Source organism: Amborella trichopoda, chromosome 7 (genome assembly GCF_054954075.1).
Source record: "Amborella trichopoda isolate Santa Cruz 75 chromosome 7, AtrichopodaSantaCruz75HAP2 v2.0, whole genome shotgun sequence".
Classification (NCBI taxonomy): domain Eukaryota; kingdom Viridiplantae; phylum Streptophyta; class Magnoliopsida; order Amborellales; family Amborellaceae; genus Amborella; species Amborella trichopoda.
The window spans coordinates 3012013-3038953 of NC_142342.1; the positions used below are offsets into that span (position 1 = coordinate 3012013).

At 36.3% G+C, this 26941-nt stretch overlaps 2 protein-coding genes across 10 annotated transcripts; both read right to left on the reverse strand.

Moving 5' to 3' along the window:
• Positions 1-658: 658 nt before the first annotated feature.
• NOP10 (nucleolar RNA-binding Nop10p family protein) lies at positions 659-7061 on the reverse strand. Of its 2 annotated transcripts, none has more exons than XM_088872278.1 (4): positions 6902-7061; positions 5293-5363; positions 1237-1279; positions 659-1004 (listed from the first exon to the last, which is right to left on the reverse strand). In XM_088872278.1, exons 2-4 carry the CDS (start codon positions 5344-5346, stop codon positions 907-909), a joined length of 195 nt encoding a protein of 64 aa, XP_088728404.1. In that variant the 5' UTR covers positions 5347-5363; positions 6902-7061; the 3' UTR covers positions 659-906. The 2 variants fall into 2 exon arrangements, with proteins under 2 accessions (XP_088728404.1, XP_088728405.1); XM_088872279.1 differs by having other exon boundaries at positions 6733-6920.
• A 1973-nt stretch (positions 7062-9034) lies between these two features.
• Positions 9035-25870, reverse strand: LOC18447159 (Protein prenylyltransferase superfamily protein). 8 transcript variants are annotated; one of them, XR_016059468.1, is made up of 11 exons: positions 25589-25870; positions 24249-24321; positions 23645-24085; positions 21672-21782; positions 16136-16269; positions 15001-15069; positions 14505-14582; positions 11002-11085; positions 10878-10928; positions 10215-10442; positions 9035-9538 (listed from the first exon to the last, which is right to left on the reverse strand). XR_016059468.1 is itself a non-coding variant. In XM_006857260.4 (11 exons), exons 1-11 carry the CDS (start codon positions 25599-25601, stop codon positions 9395-9397), a joined length of 1383 nt encoding a protein of 460 aa, XP_006857322.2. In that variant the 5' UTR covers positions 25602-25870; the 3' UTR covers positions 9035-9394. The 8 variants fall into 8 exon arrangements, 6 of the variants coding, with proteins under 6 accessions (XP_006857322.2, XP_020530966.1, XP_088728403.1 ...); XM_006857260.4 differs by having other exon boundaries at positions 16179-16269; XR_016059467.1 differs by lacking the exon at positions 14505-14582.
• Positions 25871-26941: the final 1071 nt, after the last annotated feature.

A 26941-nucleotide genomic window follows, 5' to 3' on the forward strand; every position in this document is an offset into this window, starting at 1 on the left:
ATCTACTTTGAGATTTTGTGTCCATCTTGTACTTGCCCTCTCTCATTTTGGAAGATTTTGTGTCCATCTCGTTACTTTCTCAAAGATTTTTGTATGCATCTCTCTCTCACTCACTCAATGTTTCTTCTTTGAGTGGGGTTTCTATAATAAGATTGCAACCTTAAACAATCCAATTACAGCACACCTCCAAAATTTATTATAACATTTAATTTTGATACAAAAAATTATTAGGATTATCTCAAAATCCATTTTCATATCTACTTATAAAACTTTAAATATATAAAATGATTAAAATCAAGTAGATCTACAAACATATGAAAACCTTGAAAATAAACGATCTAGATAATGTATTACAAGATACACCATTTTAAACTCAAAAATCTTTTTTTTTTATATTCATACATCCCGTTGTCAAGATGATCAATTAGAGGGTTTTTTTCAACTTTTCAATAGATTTTTGAGTTGCATCTGTAATTCAGGTTGCAACCTTATATAAACTTTTTCCTTTCTTTTTCTCTACGTGTCTTTTGTTTTTCTTTTTCCTCTTTATCCCATTAAATATTATGGTGCGGTTTGTATAAATTAAACTATCAACCTTATACTATTGACGTAAGGTGCCCCTCAAAACTTGAATGTTAGAGAGAGACAGAGAGAGAGAGAAGGAAACAAGTTTGTATACTATGCCAGATAGTGCTCTAATACAACCTCATGGCAATGTGGACAGGCTCCCCATTCTCCATCACAGGCAAACAAAACCAGAAAAATCGCTAGTCAAACCATGATACTAATCTACATATCACTGCATTCAAGGCCCATTTCATCCTCTCCTAAGAATTAGTTCCACATAAAACACTGATCCTACACTGACTCAAAAAACTGTGAAACTCAGCGTGGAGTTTTCAAGTTTCAATACTTCGGGGGAGGTTTCTGGATAGGCAACAGGCCAAAGCGTTTCTTCAAAAGCACTCTCTGCCTGGAATATTTGTCATCGGGAGAAAAGCGCGCTGCAACAGCAAAAAAACAAAAAAATCATTCAGTTACATGAGATAGAGAGAGAGCAATAGGACAGGGCCACACCAGGATAAGCCTGGCCCTAGTTCCCATAGGGCAGGACCAACTACAAAACCAAAGGAAAAAGTAAGGATGCCCTGGCCTTGGGAGCCATATTTTGTAGCTCAGGACCAAGGATTTTGGAGCCAGCACCTGGCTCATTGCCATCAGTAGAGAACAAGTTACCTGGATGTGCAGACTGTGTTGCTTGGCCGATAGGAGTTTCCTTCTGCAGAGAAAGACAAGAAAGTCGGACCGATTTAGTTTCCTAACCAAATATCTTGGGTATTGCCCGAATAGGAAGAAGCTTCCGAGCATTGTGATAATACCAAAACAACATAACAAATCTCTCTCACACACACACCCCGCAAAACGCTGTAACAAGAAAACCACCGCTCTCTCTCAATACCAAAACAACATAACAAATTTATCTCTCACACACACCAAAACACTATAAAAACATCTCTCTCTCTCTCTCTCTCTCTCTATATATATATATATATATATATATATATATATATATATATATATATATATAGGAAGATACTACAAAACTCCTATATGATTTCGCCTACCCTCATCTCCATCCAAACTTCATGTCATAGTTGTCCGGTAGTGTTTCAATTTTCATTTTTTTTTTTTACTAATCAGAATGATATGAAATTTGGAGCGTTTGTACATCTTAATGAGACGCACTTAATAAAAATATGAAAAAATTAATTCGTAAAATATAAATTGACCAAAGCACCCATATTAATTTTCGGAGGTATTTTGGTCAATTTATATTTTGTAAAGCCAATAAATAAACACATTGGCCAATAATGGGGTGAGCATATTCTTATAACCATAGTAAGTAACTTCAACCTAGTATTAATACAGTATGTGTTTTTCTTCAAGTATTGAACTGAAACTACCAATAAAAAAGCAACCAATGTAATCTAATCTCAGACTGACGAATTATTTTTTTCATATTTTTATTAAGTACGCCTCATTAAGATGTACACATGCTCCAAATTTCAAGTAATATGGATTTGTAGAAAAAAAAAATAAAGATTGAAACACTACCCAGACAACTGTGACCGTGCGATGAAGTTTGGATGGTGATGAAGGTAGGCAAAATCACTGTTCATTTTCGCCCAGTGTTTTCCATATATATATATATGTATGCAAGTATGCAAGGCCAATAAATAAACATATTGGCTAATAATGGAGTGAGCATATTCTTATAACCATAGTAACTTCAGCCTAGTATTAATACGGTATGTGTTTTTCTTCAAGTATTGAACTGAAACTACCTATAAAAAAGCAACCAATGTAATCCAACTGACGAAAATTGCCTTGTGGATTAAGATAGATTAGGATAGATTCAAATAAATTTAACAATATTAGATCCAATCCTCATATAGCTCCAAGAAAACTGAATAACCGAAAAACAAGCATAATTTGGATACAATCAATGTTCAATTATGCACATTCCATGCCTTTGAACAATAGCATTTAATTAAAGTGACCATGATCAAAATGAATTTGATTGTCCCACAAAAACACACGCATGCACGAATGCACATGCCCACACACACACAGAGATCCAATAAAATTCGATTTTATATATATATATATAACCGATTTTTTTGGACGGCGAGGATAAAACGACCGCAGCAGACCCATAAAGCCATTGAGGTTTTTCAATATAAACCGCAACGGCTCTCGGGCGAAATACTATTCAAATTCACTCATAGGTGTTTTTAAGACTTTTCTTATATCTATAGCGAACCAAGAGGCCAACCCCAAATAGTTGGGAAGAGCCTATAAATGATATATATATATATATATATATATATATATATATAGAGAGAGAGAGAGAGAGAGAGATATGATAAAATTCAATTGTTAGTCATTGAGAGAGGGAGGGTCCCCTATATTTCTGACCCATATTATACTTCCTCGCTCTTTTAAATGATCAGAACTTGATTCTAAGGACTTAGAGCAATAGTATCTTCTCCTTTGACACGATATTGTTGCTCTTTAACGGAAATGTTGATATCTGAACACAAAAACCTATAAGACGTGTTCATTGAACATCCATCATCTAAGATCACAGCTTCAGATGAAGGAACCGCAATATTATTTATATGAATTTTGTGATAAGGGTAGTAACTGATGAACCGTGTTTGAAAATTCAGCTGCCAAGCCACCTAAGTAGAGTTTGGGAGTCCTCCCAATCGCATGGGCTAAGGTAGGCACCCATGCAGCCATGGGCCAAGGCATCTGCTTACACCTAGGCACCCGCCTGTGCCTAGGCGCCGCCTCAACAACCCTTGGCTGGGGGCACAGAAAGGCGCTCGCCCGAGGGCAAAAAAAGACTTTCCCTACCTCAAAGGAGGGGAAGGGTTTTTTTTGAGGGGAGCTCCACACCACAAGTAAACTTTGCTGAGAGAGAAAAACTTGAAATTTTTCGGGCGTTTCAATAAATTTCAAACTTTTTGATTTCACAAATTTCTTGCAAAATCAAAAAACAATCAATCCAATACTTTTTGTTGTTTGAAAGGCGGCCTTTCCGCAACTAATGGTCACCGATTCAAGCAAAGATATATTGGCTACTGGATTTGAAGCTTGTGAGATGAGAATGAGGAAGAGGAAAAGAATCAGCCTTTGAACACCTTCAGTCGTTTTCTCTCCCCAGCTGAACAGCATCTCTTTTACTCTGAATCTGTCTTTGAACAACATCTCTTTTTCTCTCTGAGGAGAGTGATCACCTCATGAGTTGATTAGTGGTATGTGAGGTCAAATCCATTAGAGTTTGGATACCAAAGAAAAAAATAGATAAGGAGCGAGTAAGAATCCCTAAGTTGGGGTAGGACTGGGGCCTGATTTCCTTTTTTTTTTTAGGTAATTAAAGATTCCCGATTTCCTCTCGCCAGAATAGGCGCTAGAAGACCATAGCATGATGGATCAAATGTGTAGTTCTCAAACAATTGGATTCTTCTAAACCCAACTACACGAATGCAACGTGCAGGAAGTGCCATCTACCTAACAATCACTAGGCTAGGTATAAGACAACACCTATCACTTCATGACTTCTTAGTAACAGAAGCATGTCAGTTTAGCATGTCCATAAAAAATATCAGGCTTGTCAAAAAAATAACAAATGACAAATAAAAGCAAATAAAAGAGGATAGACAGACACACACTCCCAGTTAAATAATTATTAGGTACTCCAAGCCTTTCTAAAGCTCCTCGTCTACTCAAATATGGCAGACAATTGTGGAAATGATGCTTTCTCCAGTGTTGGCTTTTCTACCTAGCACAATTTCTTTCAAATTCCATAGAAGAGAAAAACACAAACTACTACATTGAACTCCCTGTTCCATGTCACTCCAAGAATAACAAGCTACGTCCAATGCATGCAATACTTCCACACATCAATGCATGGCCATAAACCTCCTATATATCTTTGGCACTCATTTTCCTTTCATAAACCCTCCTTTCCAAACAGTGTTCATTTTCCTTTTCCAGCTCCTTTATGTGTATCATAAGTGATACTAAGATTGATTTCCATTTGTACCTTCGAAAAAGGAATACTTGTAGGTACGGCTTTACTGCACACCTCAGGAACAAGCCTATTTCACTAATTTCTCTCCCAAATCCACCCTAATTTTTTGTGGGCAGCATCTCCGTTCACCAACTATACGACCGCTTAATTATGGTGGTTAATGGTTTCTGGTAAAACTCTCAATTTAGAAATCCCTTTTCCAATGTGAATATGAGTCATACACTTACATGTAATTGTCTGTTTAACTAGTGTATTGTATCTTGTAAGAATACCTTAAGGGACTTTCAATAATCTGTTGTTTGATAATTTTCATGTCCAAAGAGTCTTCACTCATAAGAACAGGCATGTAGATCTCAAAACTCAAGGGCCCCTCTCACTCAACCCAAAAAAGGATCCCTCTCATTCTAAAGATTGCAAGGAAATGTCTCTTTTTACATGCTATTTTACATGGACTGTTCAAAGGTTATAACATAACCTAAGACCAATTCATCTTTTGCACAAAGTTTCAAGTCTGGCAAATACAAGGCATGACACTTGAATCAAGCCCATGTTACACGCAAGCTAGTGTAAGTTTTGTTTCTGATAGCATTAAAATATGTCTATTAAAAATAACCATCGGATATCTATTGGAAAAGACAGCTACAAGAAGCTCCAAATCACAAATGAACCAAAAAAGAAGAGATAAGTACCTTGACTGTGTAAACCTTATCACCATTGTCGTTGATATAAAACTGGAGATACATTTTTGAGGAGCCTTAACCTGGAAACAAATTCAAAAAAGGTTTTTAACATGTCCCTATACACAGGCATGTCCAGTGATCATTGTACGGCCGTCAGATTAAATTAAAACAACACAGGAGCCGTTTTTTGTTTGTAGGAAGATTTAGGGTCTTAGTTATCCATTCTTTGAAACCTAAATATATGAGAATGTCACAAGTTTCAATAATGGACCACAAAATGACTCTGCAAGACCGAAAGTATTTTTGCATTTGCTGACACATCGCCATGAATATGTTAATTTTCAAAAGATATTTATGACCCCTTTTTTAAATAGGAAAGAATTAATTTCCAAAAAACAAGAACGTAGACCAGCATAGAAAATATATCAAAGGAAACACACTAACAAATCATAGAGGAGACACATAAAAAAATGAATTTAATACGCTCTAATTGATCAAAAAATACCAATATGCTCGACATTCTTAGGTAAATATAAGAACAGATGAGACCAAATTCGTTTTCTTAAAATAAAAAACATTCTACTGTTAAAACCAATAAAAAATTCAGAGGAAATCCTCGAGAAGGATGTGTAATAAAAAAAACCACAATCAAGCCTAACGAAATTGAATAAATGGAAAATAAATAACAAACTTTTAATGTTAAAAGCATTAGAAATTCAGTGGAAATCCTCAGGAGGAAGGTCTAATTAAAAACGACATTCAGACCAATTTAAAAAAATTTATATATAAATATATACATATACAAATATTCAGTTAGCAAAGTAGATAAACAAGAAAAGCATATCAGAGAATGGCGAGATCAGTGTTTCCTAACAGTATCATAGAGAAAATTGGAATTCATTGTGAGGATTAAAATAATAATAATTAATTTAGACTCATCCGGCACTATTGGCTATAGAATAATGTTGACATTTCGTGTAAGTCCGACTGGTATAGGGAGCTCGATAAAGGCTTCAGAATTTCCTTCAGAGTAAGTGCTCTTGATGAGCTGTGGGATGCCGAAACTCTCATCTCGTGAAATTTTGTAAAACTTCTATTACGATGACTATATAATGTCGCTTTCTTAAAAAAAAAAAAAAATGAGAGTTCTTGATGGGTTCAGGTACAACTGAACCCAATTTAGCAAAAGAAAAAAAAATGGAAATTTTTTCCTAGGTAAAAAATGGAGAAAGCAGAAAAATTCCCACTCAAAATCGTTCCCATCTAATCAAAGCATGAAAATGGAACAATTTAGAGAAATAACTGAATCGTATGTTAAAAAAAAAACAAGGCACGACGAACATGGAACACAAATAAAAATTCCAACTTTTTCATTAAACCATACAAAAAGGCACTGAGCCAAGAAAACCCCCAGCCCTAGCCAAGAAGAACTTCCAATGCAGATATTACCGTTTCAAATAAATTATGGGAAGTAGGTAACAAACATTGGGGGTTTTCGTACTCCGTTGAATGGAGTAATTAGAAGCTGCGTTTCACAAAAGGGAGATAACAGAGAACTAGGTTAGAGAGAGAGAGAGAGAGAGAGAGACAGAGAGACAGAGAGAGAGAGGGGCTTTACCTCTTCCGAATTCTCTCTGAAAATGGGAGAAGGTCAAAACCCTGTTGGAGATCCGTGATCTGTCCGTTCAGGAAGCGGAGGCTTCAAGCTTGGTGCCGCTTTCAGAGCCACAGGTTAAAGAGTCTGCTGGGGTTTGGTTTTCACACTGTTTATCCAAGACACATAGAGACTGGAAATGGGTTTTGAGCTAGGGTTTTAGGCTTTTCTTTTCTACAGTAATCGCGGGGTCATATCATATATGAACGGTGCAAAAAAATCCTAGAAAACACGTTTTAAACTGCAAATTTCTAAAAATATTTATGATAAGCTTGGCTTAGATGAATTTCTAAAATTTTAGATAAAAAAATATCAGTCCTCTATTAAGGTGACTGATAGAGTCGCACTCCTAAAAACCCTGTCCAATTGATTTCCGATACCGACTATGAAACTTAAATCTTAAAAAATAGTATAGATCTTATGGACATGTGAACCTTGTTTTTGTGGCGACATCAACAATTTGGATAATACATTTAAGGTTGAAATCCTAACTTTTTTTCTATAACATGACAATCACGGCCGACCGAGATGATCGATTTGAAGGTTTTTTGTGCGAAAACTGCAATGGGTTTTGAGGTATACATATGAGCCACACTTTTTACTTTTGGATATTGTATTTTAATTTTATTCTTACCCGAGAAAGCTCAAATTTTAGCTCACTTATAAAGTATATTAAAAAAATATTTAAATTAAATAAGATGACCAAATTACTCCTAAAAGTCTTAAATTTTTTTGGTATTTTTATCTTCCTTTTTTTTTTTTTTTTTTTTTCAAGTGTTTTGGTACTTTTTTCTAATAAGAAATGTGTTAGCATATCAAAATGAGTGAAGTCTCACCTCAAAACTCACTAAAAATTGCAATTCTAGTATAAAAAAGCTTTCAAATTCATCATCTCAGCTTTGATCATTATCATTGTTAAAAAAAAGAAAGGATTTTAAACCATAAAAGAAATGTGTATTGTAATACATTGTCTAGATCATCCATTTTGCTCTAAAAATATGGGTTTAAAGATCCATAAGATCTGTACCATTTTTTTAACTTCAAATTTCATAATTGATGTTGTAAATTGATTTTAGAACCATCATGGAGATTTTTCATGCTCAAAGTGCTTTCCAAACAAAGATTCGAAGTGAAGCAGCTCAAAATGCTTTCCAGACAAGGATTCAAAGTGAGGTTTTACTTTGTTTTCATAAAGTCGAGCCCTAAGTATCATCTGCAAATTTGTGCACAGTGCATGGACAATAAAATAAAATTAAAATACAATACGGACTCTCAAACGTGGGACTTCAGTGTAAAATATAAAATATAAATGATTATTTTAAATTTTAATAATAAAATATATATTTTTCTTAACATTCTCTTTATCTTGTATAACATATGACTATTCAATTTTAATACAAAGTCATAATCGACTTTAGTCTTTTGACTATGAAATCCAACAGCTTAGTTGTATCCCACAATTTGAGAAATTTTAATTTTTTTGTCCTAACCTCTCAATTTTGCACGTGTAGTGATTGTGAACTCTTATGCTAACTATAAATAATCTTAAAGCACATAGTTCTTTTACTAAAATTTGAATTTATCTCGTATGGATATAAAATCAAAATCAGTGCTTTGGTGTTTTTTTGTCAAATGTTGGGGATTTTTATTTAAATAGAAATTTACATAAAATTCCCTAACAAATATCGGCAATGAGAAAAGTTTACACACGTATACACACAAGCTTAAGTTGAGTTCTCTTTTCTTTTCTTTTTTTTCTTTTTTTTCTTTTTTTAAATCTTCATTTTACATCAATTCATATATCCATTATTCCTACCAATTTCATTTTTTCTTCTTGAGTTAGAAAGGGAGTTTAAACATTCGATGTCTGAACCACTTTTATTTATTTATTTTTTTGTATTTAGGCAATTTAGACATCCAATGTTGGAAGCATTTTTAACTCAAGAAAATAACAGGTGTGGCCGGTTCGGATATGTACTGGCCAAACAACCCACACGTATCCTTTTCTTTTCCTTTTTTTTGCCCAAAAAAAGGTTCGGATATTCAATATCTAACCCGCCATAAAATGATAACTAGGAGCAATTCTTGCACTGCATGTCTAGACTAACCTCATTGTATGTAGGTCTTTTAGTGAAACCATGGTTCGACATTGGACATCCAAACTGCTCAATCAGCTCAATTTGGGATATCTCTAACTTTCCAGTTCCTTCATATTTAACATCATCATTCAAGCTTTTTCCCAACTATTTAGGTTGAGATGGTCCCTCCAAAAAATTAAAAACTAAATATAAATATATATATATATAGTAAATTGCCATGCTTGCCTTTCCATGGATGCCAATGGGTCAGATGACTCAGATCCGCAAAATTTGTGGTCCTAAAGATGTACATTTTGCTCCTGCAGAACCATGGAAGCATTTCAGCTATGACGGAATTCAAATGCTTTGAACTCTTCAGTCATTTGTAGGAAAGATAGGCGTATAGCCCCTCCCATAGCAAGGACTTCTCTGGGCAAGCCTCAAGAAGCATGGCCTTCACATCTCTTCCTTCCCCTTCTCTAAACTTGCTTAGAAGCACACTCACATAAAGTTGAGGAATCCTCTGAAACCCAAAAACTTCAAAATTAACTCATCGTGTAGAGAGAGAGAGAGAGAGAGATGGAGGGCATGCACGGAGTGTGATCTCAACCTTGAATAGTAATTTGTCAACCACACATAGAAAGGGGCAGAAAAGATGGAGTTTGATTTAATCCATGAGCGATTGTCAGGGTACAAGCACATAACAGAAAGATGTAGAGAGAGAAACTCTGATGAGTGTGTCTGTGTGAGACAGAGGGCATAAAATTTGAGAGAAAGCATCAAATTTTGATTTAATCGATTGATTGTGTCAGTGTGAACCAGACAACAGCATACAGAGAGGGGGGGGGTATGGTCATGCCTTAAATTATCAGTTGACAGGTTGTTTGTGGCTACGCATGAAATCATCAGTTGACACAAATTTCATCCTAGATGCAAGCAGCTTAGTGCTACAGAGCTCTTCCTCTCAGCACGCATCGTGAATTCAAGAGTGACATCCAAACCTTTATTCCCCAAACATGTGCATACAAACACGTGTGTGTGTGACTTTACTTGAGAGAGAGACGATCCATGACAACTTCACAAAATCACCAACAATGTTTTGTGCTCATAGCCTAAGGACATGTCACGCATACTTCTAGAATAGTTATATGAGTGTAGATGCATCTTTCAATTGACAAGAAAGTCTTTTGGAATCTTACCCTCGAAATCCACAATATGTAGGATGCTGCAAGCGCTGCCTGAACATGTTCATCATCAAATTCCCTGTCTGAAAATTTCGAACACGAATGGAGGAGCTCCAACTCGCCATCCAAAAACATCATAATCTCTGGATTCCTCTTATCAGAGTCTCCTAAACTTGAACTAGATGCACATGCAATATGATTTATCCAACCATGAGAAAGGAATCGACGATGAACCCAAAGGGACTGCAAAGAAATAAAAGAGTTGAATTTCAGGCATATCAGTTTAAGCAAGGCACACATCTGACAAAAAACGCAGGCAAAGGTTAATGCAGAGAGAGAGAGAGAGAGAGAGAGAGATTGCGAGTGTTTGTTAGGCCATAAATGTAGTAAAAATAAGTGGGATAAGATAGGTAGTGAAATGAATGAGGTTTTCAGTAATGGAAATCAACATGTGCGTACACTACACACACACATATGCATATGTATAGGGGCCATGCATGTTTTTAAGTAATGGGTGTACAACTAAAATTGAAAGATGAAGAGTATTGACACCCATGTTTTGGGGACACCAGGTGAAGAGTATTGACACCCATGTTTAGGTGATAGAAAAAAAAAAGAAAAGGTGGATTGCTGAAAACGTTGAGAGCAAAGCTAGATACGTTGGTTATTTTGGAGTACCTCTCTCCCGATGTAGCGGCATATCAAGGATTGATTCCATTTCAGCTCCTCCTGTCGATTTGAAGAAATACATGAGTTTCTGCAATTCTCTCATGAAAATACTTTCTTTTAAATGTATGCTCACCTTCCAAGCCATATCCAGTTCAAGCTGCGCCTTAGGGTCATGTGGAGCACATTTCTTGGTCTCTAACAAGCTAAGGAACAACCGCTGCAGCAAAAAGGGGAAAAAAAAATGTTTCGGGCAAATTTCTTATTACAGTTGTCATGGCAAAGAGCGTAAGAAAGAACCAAGTTTGATTATCCTCTTCTGTTTTCTTTTCTTACTCTCATCACTTAGGGGGCGTTTGATAACTTTCTGTACAGTTTCCCTGGGATGCTCCCTGTTGCTGAGTTTCCTAGATTCAGGGAGAAAGTGAAAATTGGTAGCCTGAAAGCTAGTAACCCTTTTTGATAAACTATGGTGCTGCTGCTTTCTCCTGTTTGGTAATGTTGATGCTGGGAAAGCACAAACAACCTGTTTTAATCGTTCATTATGTATTTCCCTGATTTGATGCGTGTAATGTATATTTTTAATAAGATTTTCTTGTCACTACCTATCTAAAGCATTTCTTACCATGTATAGTTATGATTGAAATTTAATCTTTAGAGAAGTATCACAAATAATTTAACTACAAGTAGATGTGATTTTCAAACTGTTACTTGTGTTCCCCACCCAAGAAGGATGCCCTGATTGCCATGGATAAAAACAAGATCACAAACTCGTACCAACTTTAACAAGCCTACACCACATATGGTATGAGAACCACATAGGGTTCAATCACAACCATGCATGTGCCTCAAGTAATTGATCTACATCATTGCAATATGCAATGTTTATACATGTCACCCCTCATCACTTCAATCAATAGATCTGTGCCAGCCTCGACTTACAATTCATAGAATACCATTCATTAACTTTTATGCAGTTAATATAGCACTCAATACCATTCTCTCTAATGATAAAAGAAATTCTTAATAGTACGCTATGTTGAAATTATATATTTTTTTATATGTAGCTCATCTTCTAACATAGAATTAATGATATTTAGTTCTCACAACAAGAAAATAATTTCAAAAAGGTCATCCTCTTTAATAACAATGTGATATATCACTAGAGATCATATTGTGATAAATTAAATTAGCCAAGGGCATAGCACCCACTATTGTGAGGCTTGAGCTCGATGACTTGCCACTAGGTGAGAATGGAAGTCTGGATGTCACATTGTGGCACTTCCAACCTGACTGCCTCTTCCGAGAACCTGTTTTCTGAGCTCGATAACCTGTTTCCTTGATAGTTCACCTATTTCAAGATTACCAATAATCTATAAAGAGCACCAAGAAGATCTGGCTTTACAGTGATGCCATCAATGAGCTCTTTTGCTCTCTCTGACACGCCAGTTCTTCCAAGCAAATCCACCTTGCACCCATAATGCTCCATTTTGGGCTTGACATCATAAACCTTGGTCGTAGACTCAAAATAGCAGTACATTTCTTTTGCTATGCCTGAATGTGCACAAGCACTCAGGACACCATACAATTCCAAGGAGAAATCCTCTTTTGAGGCAAGCCATGAAACACTTCGAAAGTTTTCTCCAAGCACCCATATTTACAATAAACACCATGTCCAATTCAATACCACTCTTCTCTATGTACCCATCGATCCATTTCCCTTACTCTAGAGATCCCAAACCAGCAAATTACAATAAAAACCTGAAGCTAGCATAATGCCAGCATATATTTCCTTTTAATCTAATAGATGTACATCGGGCTAGGCCCCAGTGTTAAACAAGAAAACTTCCCAGAGAAATAGATTGTTGAAAAAGAGAGACAGGATCAATGCAACCATGAATTAGTTCACCTATGACCACCAAATCTAACTGAGCTAAAAACTCCTTGACTTGGTTTAAAGAACATCTAGAAGTCGATCCAATACTGTAGAAATTCAAGAGATTTGAGAAAATAATAAATCATCGTTCACATAAAGAGTCATCTTTATAAATAATATCTTCAAATACAAAAAGAGGAAAACGTTAAAATTGCCTTATAGAGACAGGCCAAAACAAATATAACACAGTAAACACCATTGATTTCTGAAACTGTTGACATAGTTCCATGTCCCAAAGTTCCAAACCACTATCTGGCTGCTACAAATTTGTCCAAATTTAATTTCTCCGCTTGCATTCGTTCAAAGAGCTTATAAGCCTCTTGGAACATATCACTTTGTACTCATGATGTAATTGTAGCATTCCATGAAACTTAATTTCTCTCAGGCATTTCGTCGACAAAATGGCTAACCTCTGCGATAAGGCTGGCTTTTGCACACCCACTAGACCACCTATCAATGCGTCCATAAAACAACATCTCCCCCAATCGTTTGATAGAAAATGTGGCTTGTCCCGTCAAATTCTCCAAAACCCAGAAACACAAATATTTTTTACACTAAGATTCTTGAATTCTCTATATCAATGTCACGAGGGGAAAAACTTGAGTATGAAAAATTACAGGACAATGCCATAGATCAAGGAGTCTAACAATCTCTATATCAATGTCATGAGGGGAAAACTTGAGTATGAAAAATTACAGGACAATGTCATAGATCAAGGAGTGTAACAATCAATGATCCACAAACTAGATCGCCCTTTGGAGTGTCAATAGTTCCAGAATCACCATCATTTTACAAAATGCAATCATTCTTATGAAGATTTTGAAGCTTTTCTGAAGACAAAGGCAAAAATTGAACTAAAACAGCATCTGAGATATAACTTTCAAACTTATCGCATATTTTGGAGAGAGAGAAAGGGAGAGAGAGAGAGAGAGTGTGTGTGAGAGAGAGAGAGAGTGAAAGAGAGAGAGAGAGAGGAGAGAGATTTGGTTTCGTTTTATAATAAGGATAAAATGGAGTTCAAATTTTGAGCTGGGTTATGGAAAAGGATATCACCTCATTTATAGAGAGATGGAGCTCGTGAATGCCTATGAAGATTTACAGGTACTTCAAGAGAGAGAGAGAGAGAGAGAGAGAGATGTACTATTAACTTTTGCTGGTGCGAGCATGGAGGAAGGAACATCGAGCAGCTTCAACACGAGCGAGAGAAGAGAACCGCAATTTTTGTCGGGGTTCATGCCCGTGAACTTTCCATGAAAGTCGCAGGTCGACAACTTTACCCATGAGAATAGTGCTTTGGGGAAAATGTGGGTTCCGACTTTCTCCCAATTTACTGTTCCCAAACAATGGAAAGCTACAGTATAGGAGAAAGTTGGGGACTTTCCCACCCATTCACCGTTATCAAACGGCCCCTTAATGTTTTTCTTTTGACAGTATGAGATCTATGACTTTTCCCCTCACAAATGAAATACTTCTCAAATAAAAGTGACGGTCACAAGGGAACATACACATAACAGATATTTCAGGCAACCATTTTTAAAAATTTATCCTAGTATTGTTGATGACATAACCTGACATAGCAAAGACAAATTCATATGGACACAAATATATCGTAGATACGGATACTAAAAGGGAAAGCATTTGGTATGTAAATCTTATCACACTATAAAGACAAGATGGGTGGAAGTTGTCCTTGAGATAGTTACTCTGCGATAGTGGAAGCAGCAGTTATCTGCAACATGTAATTCGGCCCATCTTCTGGTTCTATCTAGTTCACTTCCCACCTACATATGTGTAGATTAACTTAAACTGGGAACTTGAAATCTAAAAAGAAAATTTCAGTATGATATGGACCAAGGCCAGGAAGAAATATTTGTGGGCAAGATTAGAGAAATCATATCATAGCCACAATAAAATTATAAGGTTTGATGATCCTTTCAACACCTCTTTCCCCGTTCAAATAAAAGAAAAAGGAAAACTAATTAAAAACAAAGAAGAGAGACAAAATATTGGAGGCAGGTAGTGATGATTATATCATATTACAAAATCAAGGTAACAGGTAGAAGAAAAGACAAGTACAATATCCACCTCGAGAAAATGGTCATTGCCATAGTGGATTCTTCGGCAATACAACAACTAGTTAAACTGGTAAAGACATTAACCTGTCTTCTTTTAATTTTATTTTAATCATTAGAAACTTACCTGACTTCTTGTTAAGTAGGAAACAAGCCAACAGCGGTGATGCCACGCACGATAGTTCATTTTGGATTTCTGCAAAAACAAATTGCCAGATATATATTTTCTAAATATTTCTTGTTTAGAAATAAAGAAAAATGAAATTCCATAAACAGAATCACAAGAGATACAAGAGTAAGATGGGTTCATATTGATCTTACCATAGAAATGGTTCACTCCCATGCAATCACACTTAACTTTTTAAAAATAACAAAAAAGCTATGATTTATTTTCTCTTCAAAAAAAAAAAAAAGGACAGAAACTGATAGAAAAGAGCCGATGCCTCAAACCAGGATGTCATTAAGATGAAGAGTTGAAAGCATAGAACCACAAAGAGACCAGAAGCTTCAACATGACTTGCCTCCATTGGTAGAAGGCTTGCATTTGACAACAGAATAGTTACTGCTCAAATGTTATATGTGCAGGGTTACAGTGACTCAAGAAGTATTCAATGATAAGGAGAAACAGGCATCCTATCAAGTATTTCGGCCCTGTTCATAACTAGGATGGTAGAAAACCTCAATACTCATAAGCTCCCCATGATATACACAAAATAGCCAACATATCCGCCATTTTCTTATTCTAGTTGTGCAAGCATCAGTTAGTAACAATGAAATAGAAAGAAAATAAAAATAATTCCAATTAGTTTTAATCAAATAAGTCCCTTTTATAACGAGGAACAGTGGTAAATTCTTGACGCAATAGTGTGATTTGTGATTATCATTTTGTTTTTGATAATATTTTGGAAGCAAGATGTTAGACAATGGCATCTCCCACGCAAAGTTATTATCCCAAGAGGTCTGCCAGAGAACCTCACAATCTCTAACATATGTTTTTCTGGCAAGGCTTGGTGAGAACACATGTCAGCGTGATCTACAAAGAACCAAGAAGACATCACTACTAGTTCCTTTCGAAAAGCATACCAAGGGACAAAGCCAGGTATAGCAATGGCAAATAACGTTACGATACAATGTTTCATTATCTAGAAAACGAATGTTTTTTTACGTTAAAGATCATTTCACATGCTTCCTCCCTGCCAAAGGAAAATGCAGAAATTAAAAACTAAACATTTTTCTCCTTTTAGAAAGGTAAGTTCTTGAACCTTCACTTTTTAACAATATCAGTTGCTTTGATGAAGAATAAACCTCAGCAATTCGTTCCACAAGCTCAGATTCTCTTTCCAAAATCTCTTGAAGAACTGGAAATTTTCTTGAAATCATTGTTATCACCCACCTCCTGGAACAAACACAAACTACGTAAGAAAAATATTTCAACACCCCATTCAAATGACAAATTAGCCTTTATCAATTATACTTATGATGATGGTGACAAAGGAATAGGAGAAAACCTTATTACATTTGCAAATGCAAATTTTGTCATGAAGTTAACAATAAATGTCGTTCCCTAGAATATGATTTCATGTCAACTATGACCTTTTTTCCTTAATAAGTCAGTCAAGACCACTCAACTGCTCCAGGGCTTCTAATATTTCCATGTTAAGATTTCTTTGATGTATAGAACAAAATTGACATCAAAGTCTATTCTTGCTAAAATTTGTTTCTATTTTGTCTTCAGAACTTCCATGGAGTATTCAATTGAAATACATTCTGATGTACCTTCATATGCTGAACGTTTTCTTTTGTTTGAATTTTGAAACAGCCATATTTCAGAGAAGAAACGAATATTCAATTGTATACAAAAAAATCAATGTACAAAATTAATTTACAGACCATAAAAGAATTTTTGTAGCCAATGAAATGCTAGAGCATGCCAATATGTCCCCGCATTTAATGATAAATGGTATCATCTGTTGTTGTAAGTTCCAATGGAGCACTATAATTACATAAAAAGTTATGTTTAAGATAATAGAGATAACATTGCAACTTCCTTGCACAAAGAACTTGGTGGGTAGCAAATACAAAGAACTTGGAGGTGTAAAAGCTACTTTTTTTTTTTTAACTGTTGGTGTAAAAGCTACATTCAAGGGCCCAGGAAACAGCCTATGCAGCAATTGACCTCAGCCAGGTATAATACCATAAAAATGGGGCCTTATTTGATAATTTTTTAAACTCCTTAAGAAATAAAAGAAGGGGAGAGTAACCTGGTTACATGAACCATAAAAAAGGGGCCTAATTAGCACAGGAAACTGGAAAGTGAAGCACCCCACATGATCAGTATGGCTTCCCAGTACATGATTAATCAAGTGGTCCTCTCATGGCATTAGCACCTTCCAGAATTGACAGTTGCATTTGAGGTACCTCCATAGGATATGAAAAACGGAGGGTCAATGTTCTAGAATATTCACATACCATATGAGGTACAGATGGACAACCATTTTAGAGATGTGAGCATTAGTTTAGTTAAGACAGGCTTCCAGAATATCCACCGCCTGCTGTTATTTTAGCTTGACCCTATGGGCATCAAAATGCACATGCCATGGTTATTAAATACTCTCACAATCTTATGTTCAAGACAGAAATCTCTAAGGAGGCATGCACCTGCATCTTTCTCTTTAGACAGTGGCAAGTTTCTCATTTGTGGGAATCAATTTTCAGAAACTCGGCTTGGGCTCGGGCTCGGGCTCGAGCTCGAGCTCGGGACTTGGCCCCTTCCCTTTCCAAATAACTCGGATGTGTCCTGCCTCTGAGTCCACAAAGGGCTGGGGAAATTTGTAAGAAATGGGAAATACCGAAAAAAGGAATATAAATAATTGAAAACTTAGTAGAATCAAGAAAACATTAGGCCTAGGGTTCAATTTTCATCAAAGATAGACCATCTAGTTCAAAGAAATTAAAATTTTCAAAATCAGGTTAGAACTTGCCCAAATCATTGATCTACAAAATCCATGAAATCTACTATTTTTTCTTGAATGCAAGGCTTCTAATTGGCAGATCTAATAAAAACCAAGCTTGGGTTGAAAATTTAGGATGAAATATGGAGTTTTGGGCTCCAAGATTCAAGAAAAGTGAAGAAGAGGTGATTTCTGCCCCACTTCCATTTTCATAAGCAACGAAAATTACTCTCACGAGTACAGCAAATGTGCACTCTCCCCTGATGTTGGCGAGGATAATCGCCTTGGCACCCTGTCAAGGCCTAGTAACAAAGCCGAGGCTGAGTTGACGGCTGTGTCCTCAAACACCAGTGGAATGGTTGGTTATGGCTGATGCAAGAAATAGAGGGAAAAAAAAAGTATATATGCATGAAGCTCCAAATTGAAAAAAAAAAAAATCAAACATTTAGGATCCTGTTTGAACAACCAAATTACGGAAAAAGCAAGTTCTCTTCCCCCACCCATTTAAGAGTGAAAAATGCCCCTGATGCCCCTGCCCTGCATTCAACATTTCGTGTCCACGCTTTTCAAAAAACACAGGTAAAACACAAGTGATCCTGTCAATAAAAAAAAATCCCCTCATAACAAATACCTCCCTTCCTTGTTGGAATTTTTTGGCCCTTCAAATGAGGCCCTAGAATGCAAAGCACATAATTGCACAATATGAAAGATATATGATTGCCGAAATCAGCATGCATGCAATTATGACACCAGTTGTTGATTAATGATAGATGACTAACCATAACCAACAACTCACCATAGCCATAGTTGCTTGCATGCTGATTTTGGGGACCATCCATCTTGTAGATCGTATGATTACAAGCTTTGCATGCCAAGTTTTTTTTTTTATTTCCAATTTGGTGCTTCTGGCATATAATGTTTTATGTTCTTCTATCTATTGCATTAGCCACAATCAACAGAGTATGAAAATCTCCAAGTGTCTCGCCATATCGGGATAGACATCGACCTTCCCCTCTGTTGTCACACAGAGAAAGAGGCACTCTCCTCCAAGGAGCAGGCGTAGCAACTGCCCATCCCCTGATGGCAGGCACAATGCCCGCCGTTCACCATCTCCCAAAAGGCATAGAGAGCGTCATCCCCATTCACCATCTCCAGTGAGGCACAGAGAGCAACCTCGCCGTTCACTGAGTCCTGAGGGGCACAGAGAGCATCCCCTCCGTTCACCAACTCCTGAGAGGCACAGAGACCATCCCCGCAGTTCACTGACTCCTGAAAGGAACAGAAATCATCCCCACAGTACACTATCTCCCCGTGAGGCAAATAGAACATTCCTGCCATTCACTGACTCCTGAAAAGGACAGAGAGCATCCCGGCCGTTCACCAACTCCAGAAAGGCACAGAGATCATTCCCACATCTGCTCACTGTCTCCTGAGAGGCACAGAGAGAATCTTCACCGCTCATCTCAAACAAGGCACAGAGAGCGTTCCCTCTTCGCCGCTCATCTCCAACAAAGCACAGAGCGTGTTCCCTTGACAAACACCACAGGCGTGAGAGGCCGTCTATGCCCAAAGACAAGTATTGCTTGATTTCTCGTAGCATCTCTCCTCCTAAATATAGCAAATGAAGCAATTCTCACACCTCTCCTAAACATAGTGAGAGAAAAAACTCTCATAATATCCCTCCTCCCAAAGAAAAAGAGAGATACAAATTTCACAGTATCTCTCCTCCTCAACATTGTAACAGAAAGTATTCTCGCAGCATCTCTCCTCTGAAACATACTGAGAGAAACCATTCTCTCAGCATTTCTCCTGCCAAACCTAGTGAGAGAAACTTTTCTCGTAGTCTCTCTCCTATGCTAAGAGAGAAAGACCTTCTCCCAGCATGTCTCCTCCCAAGCATAGAGAGAAACTATTCTGCTAGCATCTCTCATATACGTAGTGAGAGAAACAACTCCCTTAGTGTCTCCCCTCCAAAACAGAGTGAGGGAAACCATTCTGGTAGCATTTCTCCTGCAAAGGAAAATGAGAGAAACTATTCTCAGAGCATTTCTCCACCACAACAAAGTGAGAAAGACTATACTTGGATTGTATCTCCAGAAAAAAAGTGAGAGGCTGTGTTTCTTCCTAAAGAAACCCGGGGAGGTTCCTATTTAAGGCCTCTGTGAGAGACTCCATGTGTTGTTGGAACATGCTGTAACAAATTGAAATTGTGCTTTTGTGCCTTACTTTTTCTCTCGACTTGTCTTTATGTTTTTCAATTGGTTCAACACTAAATTTGAGTAGGTCTTTTTTGTGTTGATCTGAATAAATTCCAAGGATTTTGGTAAATTTGAGCTTGAATGGCATTAGCATTATTTTGATTTCTTTGTTTGTATGGGTTGCTTGTGCCTAGTGTGGGCACACTCTTCAAACCCCAAATAAAGAAGGTAAATGTGGATGGCGTTAAATCTTTATTTGGATGTTTAATATAAGGAAATTTTGACTCTAATTAGAAACTCTCATTCTTTGCAATTCTTATAATGCAAGTTTAGTAATAATAAGAGTAGAGACAAGGAATTAGTTAAGATTGATGGCCAAGAAGTACAAAAAATGCTGCACTTTTGATATCTTGGATTGATAATCCACGAAAATGGAAAGATTGAGGAAGATGTCGCACACAGAGTTAGAGCTGGGTGGGCAAAGTGGAGATGTGCAATTGGAATTTTATGTGATCGCCGTATACCAACAAAGCTGGAGGGCAAGTTCTATAGGACAGCTGTGAGACCAACTTTGCTTCATGGGGCGGAATGTTGGGCGGACAAAAAATAGTATACCTAGAGAATGAGTGTAGCAGAGATGAGGATATTGAGATGGATAAGTGGCAAGACAAGAAGGGATAGAATTCGAAATGAATCCATTCAATAAAATTTAGGTGTGGCACCTATAGGCGATAAGATGAGAAATAGTAGACTTAGGAGGGCTGGCCATGTGTGGCGTTGTCCCAGTACAACACCTATTAGGAGGTGCGAGTTAGTTTCAAGAGGAAGGATTGAAAAGGGCAAAGAGGCCCAAACAGACATGATTGGAAGTAGTGAAAAGATATGGGGAATTATGGCTTCACTGAGGATATGACCTTTAATAGAGAAGAATGGCGAACCAGGATTCGTGCAGCCAACCCCAATTAATCGAGAAAAGGCTATATGATGATTCTTTGCCATTTTTGAGTAATGTGCTTAGGCTTTTGGGCGATTGATTTTCTGATTTTGCTAGTCTAATAAGGGTGAAGACCTTAAACTTTCTCTTAACCTGTCCCAAGCCCGAGTAAAAGAGGTGGGTTGCGTTTGATAGGCAGCCAGTGTAAAACTTTGTTACATCTTATCATGAATTTTGAAGAGAAGAATGGAAGAACATGATTCATGTAGCCAATCCCAAATAATTGAGATAAGGCTTAGATGATAATGATGCAATCACTAGAGGGAACTTAGGAATATTTGACCTGAAGTGGGCCCAAGTAACATACCAAGGTGGTGCCTTACCTCAAGATAGCACCCAAACACTCACTTGGACACTTTAAGTTACAGAAAAGGAGCCAACATTCTCTCTTAACTTCTTCATATTTTACGCTGGATGCATCCCAGCCCAACAAGAACGAAACCAAAGATTAAAATAACTCATGTTCAACCTCAACTCCAATATTTTATCCAAATTGCCATTTATATATCAGATCATGAACACAACAAGGAATATAATATCAACATGTTGATCGCTAATAGGCAATGTGAGGAAGATATGAACAGCAGATCAGGTATATAACGTGACTCCAGGATCTCATCTATGTTCAAGCATACAAAAAAGACTTCCCAGTTACCTATGAATCCATGCTTTCTCACTTTTTGGTGCATAAGAAAGAATAAGTGCTGATAACTGGAGTTCAGCTAGAAAGAATGAAATACTCTGCTTACTTGAAACTACCAGCTTCCTGCATATGTATGGAGAATAGTGATCAACAAAATTATATACAAAAAGGCAATAAAGATCACCAAGAATATCAGTAGAGAAAAATAAATAAATATCCCCATATGGTTGTCAATAAACATACCATAGTCATCAACAAGCTTTAATAAGCTTTGATTTTCTTTCAACAAAACATTTACGCATAACACAAATAATTTTAAAAGCTTTATCATAGTTTTTTCCATAGCATCCAAGACAATGTAAGTTACAAGGCATGTTACGATATTTTAAGTCTACCACTGAGAAGAGTATCTTGACATCCAACAATAATCATGTACTTCAAAAGGATCTCCTGTTCTTCCATCAAATATTCTGCTTTTTCCAGGATACTCGGGTTCAAATACCCATGGATTTGTTGTTCGCTTACTGGCTTCATATAATTCAGGAAACACTAGTTTTCTCGAAGCCTCTTGCTCATATCTCTCATCAAAGGGTGTTATGCAGGTCTTCACAGATGGAAACTGGGCCAGCTGTTCCTTGGATAGAGAGTTCAACACTGAGGAACTGTAGCATGGTAGTAGGTAATTCGCTTGCTTGAAAAAGTAAGAAACAAAAGTATAGTTGCTAGTTTAAGGTGGCTGAGTACTATAAGGCTTTGGCCTCAACTACATGTGAGCTTCCTTGGCTCAAGGAATTGCTTCACAATATAGAACTCTTGTGGGTTGTGATAAGTAACCAAGATAATCCTCATTTCCTCTAACCATGTATCCACAGGCACATGAGACAAATTGAAGTGGACTGCCACTTCAAATGGGGAAAAGTTGTTGCTTAGATCATCAAAATCTCACACTTGAAGCTTTTCAAAAAAGAAAAAGATGTCACACTTGAAGATAGACGATCAACTAGCAGACAACTTTACAAAGTTGGTTGAAGAAACAACGCAACAAATTATAGTAGACAAGGAGGGCTTGGATGACATCCAAACACTAACTTGAGGGGAACATTGATTTATTTATTTTTTGTTCTCTTCTTGAGAAATTTCTTGTTCCTCATACTCTTTGGAATGGAAGAGACTGTAGATCATCCAAGGGCACATTAGTCAGTTTTACTTGTATGTAATACCATATCTGGTGCATGGAACCCTTATGAGACAACAACAGAATATCCTTTATTTTATGGTTCAGGGTTTTCAAACAATACAAATGGAACCGTTGATGCGGAAACGAAAGGTGAGAAATTAAATCCACCTTTTCCTGAACCCCAAACAGGTAAAAATCAGCAATAAATAATTCCTAAAAAAGAATCATAAAAAATAAAATGTAGACCCACATCCATGAAATTTTAAAAAATAAAAATAGCTCTTGATATCAATCAACCTCCTCAACCATCTAGCTGTCTTCTTCACCACTTTTCTGCCACAGAGAGTTATCAAAACCTTAAATCTTACTTTAGGATATTTATGGGTGGTTAATATTCAGTGGTAACATCTATATCCATTCGGCATATGTCAGTTTTCTCTTATGCTGCTCCACACAATAGTAACAACTCAAATAGATGATGAGCCAGTAATCTAGTTACGAAATCAATATGGTAACTTTACATAAAATTTAAGGAGAAAAAAAAAAAGATGGCCTCGTGACAATGGCTCAAGCCCCTCCACTATCTATCATGTATTAGACAGATACCATGAAAAGTTTCTGCTGCATTCATCCTATAAGAAAAGAAAGCCACTGCCATCACCTAAGCCAAGACCAACTAATTGTTAAAAAATTAGCAAAAAAAAAAAAGAAATAATTGTTCATAAATGTTGCGAAATCTAGTGGAAGTCATACAATGGGAGGAAAAGTGAGCTGTACATGCAATTAGCAGCAAGGAAATGAAAAAAACCTGGAATTCCATGCACTCTCAAAGTCACAATTTAGCATTAAAACTGCCCTGCTGTGCCTCATAACCTCATTCTCCACAAAGCACAAATCCAAAATGTCACTGTTACCACTTCCTGATTCCACATATTTATTAGTAGCTCCATTTGGTGAAGCACCACTCTTTTCAGTCAGCTCGATTGCTTTGGTATATCTTTCACTAGAGACTGTATATGAATGCATTGCAGCTTTGTATAAGGGAAGTAAAGCTGCAAGAGATATTGCCAATTTATGATCTCTATTCCAAAAGACATTCTCATTATATTGTAACCTATCGCTACGCATAAATTCACTCAATGTTCCATCCTCTGACTTTGTCCCACTAAGGACTGACTTGGCTGAACCCTCATCAACGTCACCATTCAAAGCCACAAGTTGGGTTGGGTGCACAAATCCCACTTCATTTCTGGAAGCGAAAGGATCAGAACTCATTAAAATGATAAACGAATACCATTAGTAAAGAGATTTCATTATCGATAACATTGCATTATCACAGAAAACATAGGGGTTCAGATGAAAGTCAAAGTGAAAATAACAAGCATAGAATGGACGGAAAAACACATTCTTACATGTCAGGATCAGAGTCTAATATGCGCTCGAATTGGTTCAAAAGGTCGAAAGTGTCACCATCAAGGTTGGACTCTACAAGATAGATGCCAAAAATGTTTGTTATTCTTCATGCTTTCATTTATATATAAAAATTTGTCTATTAATCAGAAATTCTCTAGAACAAGAGTGTTACATGATATCCAATAAACCATAACAACTAATATACTAATTATCTCAAGCAGAATGATGTTAGTAATTTGATAATCAATTTGAAAAAGACAAGCATGCTCTCTGCAACAAAAAAGCTTGGTTTAAGCCAACACTGTGATAAAGATCCAGATACAATAGACACAGTAAATATACCTTTCTTTATTTTTGGCAAAAGTATAGAAGTGTTAAGATCTAGCAATAAATAGGAGAATAACTTGTTTTAGGAATGAGAAAAAAGCGAAATGAAATTATCTGAGTAATGAGAGCTAGAACAAGGATAACAGTTTGATTCAAGGTTCATTTATTTGCCAGAGCCGAGTGATTCCGGGACGTGGCAAGTAGTGCACAAGCCCAGAAAAGGACTAAGAATTTGGGGACAAAAAACAAGAAGAAAATTGAAAAAAAAAATTATAGGAAAGAGTAAAGTAAGCTATAAACAATGTATAAAAGATGAAAAATATATATAAAAGATGGATTCAGGGAAAAATGATTTATAGTTGAGAGCATTTCAGAAAAATCCAAGAAAGGCGAAAATTTAAAAATAGCACATATGAGAAGAAAAATCACATATGCACCCACACACGCACTATCTATACATTGATTTTACCAAAAAAAAAAAAAAAGTTTTTAATAGATTTATTTTACACAAGTTTGGACATAATAACTCGGCTTGAGCCCGAGTAACTCAACCAAGTCAGATTGGACTCGGCCAAGTTTTATCCTTCGATTACTTTGTGCTTTATGTACGAGTTTGTTCCTTTTTTCTGACAGGTAATGAAGTTCTTCTTCCTGTTTCTTCTTGATTTTATAAATATTTGCAGTATATTACCAGTTCAGCTCAATAAATCAACGATACCATTAGATGAAAGAAAAATAAATACACATTAACCTAAATCCACATCCTGATATGAAATTTTCAGATAAATAGCAGGTTTAGAAAGGGTAAAGACAGGAACGTGCAATAAGTGTGTGACTGAATTGAATGGAGAGAATCACCATGAAATTGTTTCGGGGAGGAGAGAGAGGATGTTGAAGCGATGGAAATGCCAATTGTAGAGATTTGAATGCAAAAAAAAGTAAGAGAGAGGGAAAGAGCATGCGTTGAATGGAGAGAAATGAAGAACAAAGACGAGAGATAGAGAGAGAGTACCCAAAAGCGCCATGAATGAGTATTAAGAGAACCTCTTTGTCACTCGCTGCTCCGATTCGATTTACATACGCACAGTACTTCATGAACAATTCCCAGCTCTGAAAAAAATAAGAACTTTATCCAAAAAAAAATCGAAATGTCCATGACCTTCGTTTCATGTTGCAAAGTGCAGACTCCAAAGTCTTGGAAGGAAATGTTCTCCAGAATTCCAATACAAAATGGACCCGGTTTCTATGCGGCCAAGCCCACATATGTACAAATGCGGGCTTAGTAATAAATTTATTTATGAGTTGGATATTTTGACTTAATTTTTAACGACATGTAATCTCTAACACGGAGAAAATAAATATGAAAAAATAAATAAGTTTTAAAAATTCTAAATAATAGTTCTAATAAAAAAACATTTGAACAGTTAGTTTCCATTGTTTTTAAGTGGGACATCTACTTGTATCCATCTTTAAGATGGATGCTTATACTTTTTGGACTGTATATGCAGTCATGCAGGCTGGACCGTATTTCTACAATATGCGGTCCAGAGATATAAAGCATCCATCTGGATGCAGATAGATGGTCCATTTAAAAATAAATGTAACTAACTGTCTAAATGTTTTTTTGATATAATTATTATTTATAGTTTTCAATTTATTTTATTTTTTTCATATTCATGATCTCCATGTTAAAGATTATTTATTCTTTAAATATTAGGATCAAATTATATGTAAAAAATATATTTATTGTCAAATCTGCATTTCTACAATATACGATCCGACAGCATAGAAGCCATGTCAAAAATTAAATAATGCTTCGCTAGCCCTCTTTTTGCTGAAATATTCACACTCCCCTCTTGGTAGTGTTTTAAAGCCCGAATCGGTGGGGCAGACCGGTGCCCCACGTATCCATGTCGGACCATTGGAATCGGCAATATAGATTGGGCTGAATTGATGATTAAAAAGCATTTAAAAATAAGAATAAATAGTATTAAAATAACACAATTTTGAAAAAGAGTAAATAAATAAAATTAGCCCTAAAAAATTATCTATTTCTTATGTTTTCCTAAGCTATTCCATTTTCAAGGATCACAATATATTTGTAGTCTTTTGAACTTCAAATCCATGGATATGTGGTGAAAAATGGAACATGAGTCACCTGATTCACCAAATATTTTTTCGATTCAAAGTATGTTTTATAAATTTTGAATTTGAGGTACCATGGTCTTTGAGGCGAAGACGACTTACTACCGAAATGCATTTTAAACTCGACATATAATTAATAAAAAGGTGAGGTTTGTATAAGGTATCAACTTTATACTAGTGAAGTAAGGTGCACTTCAAAACTATACCGAAAATACAGCTT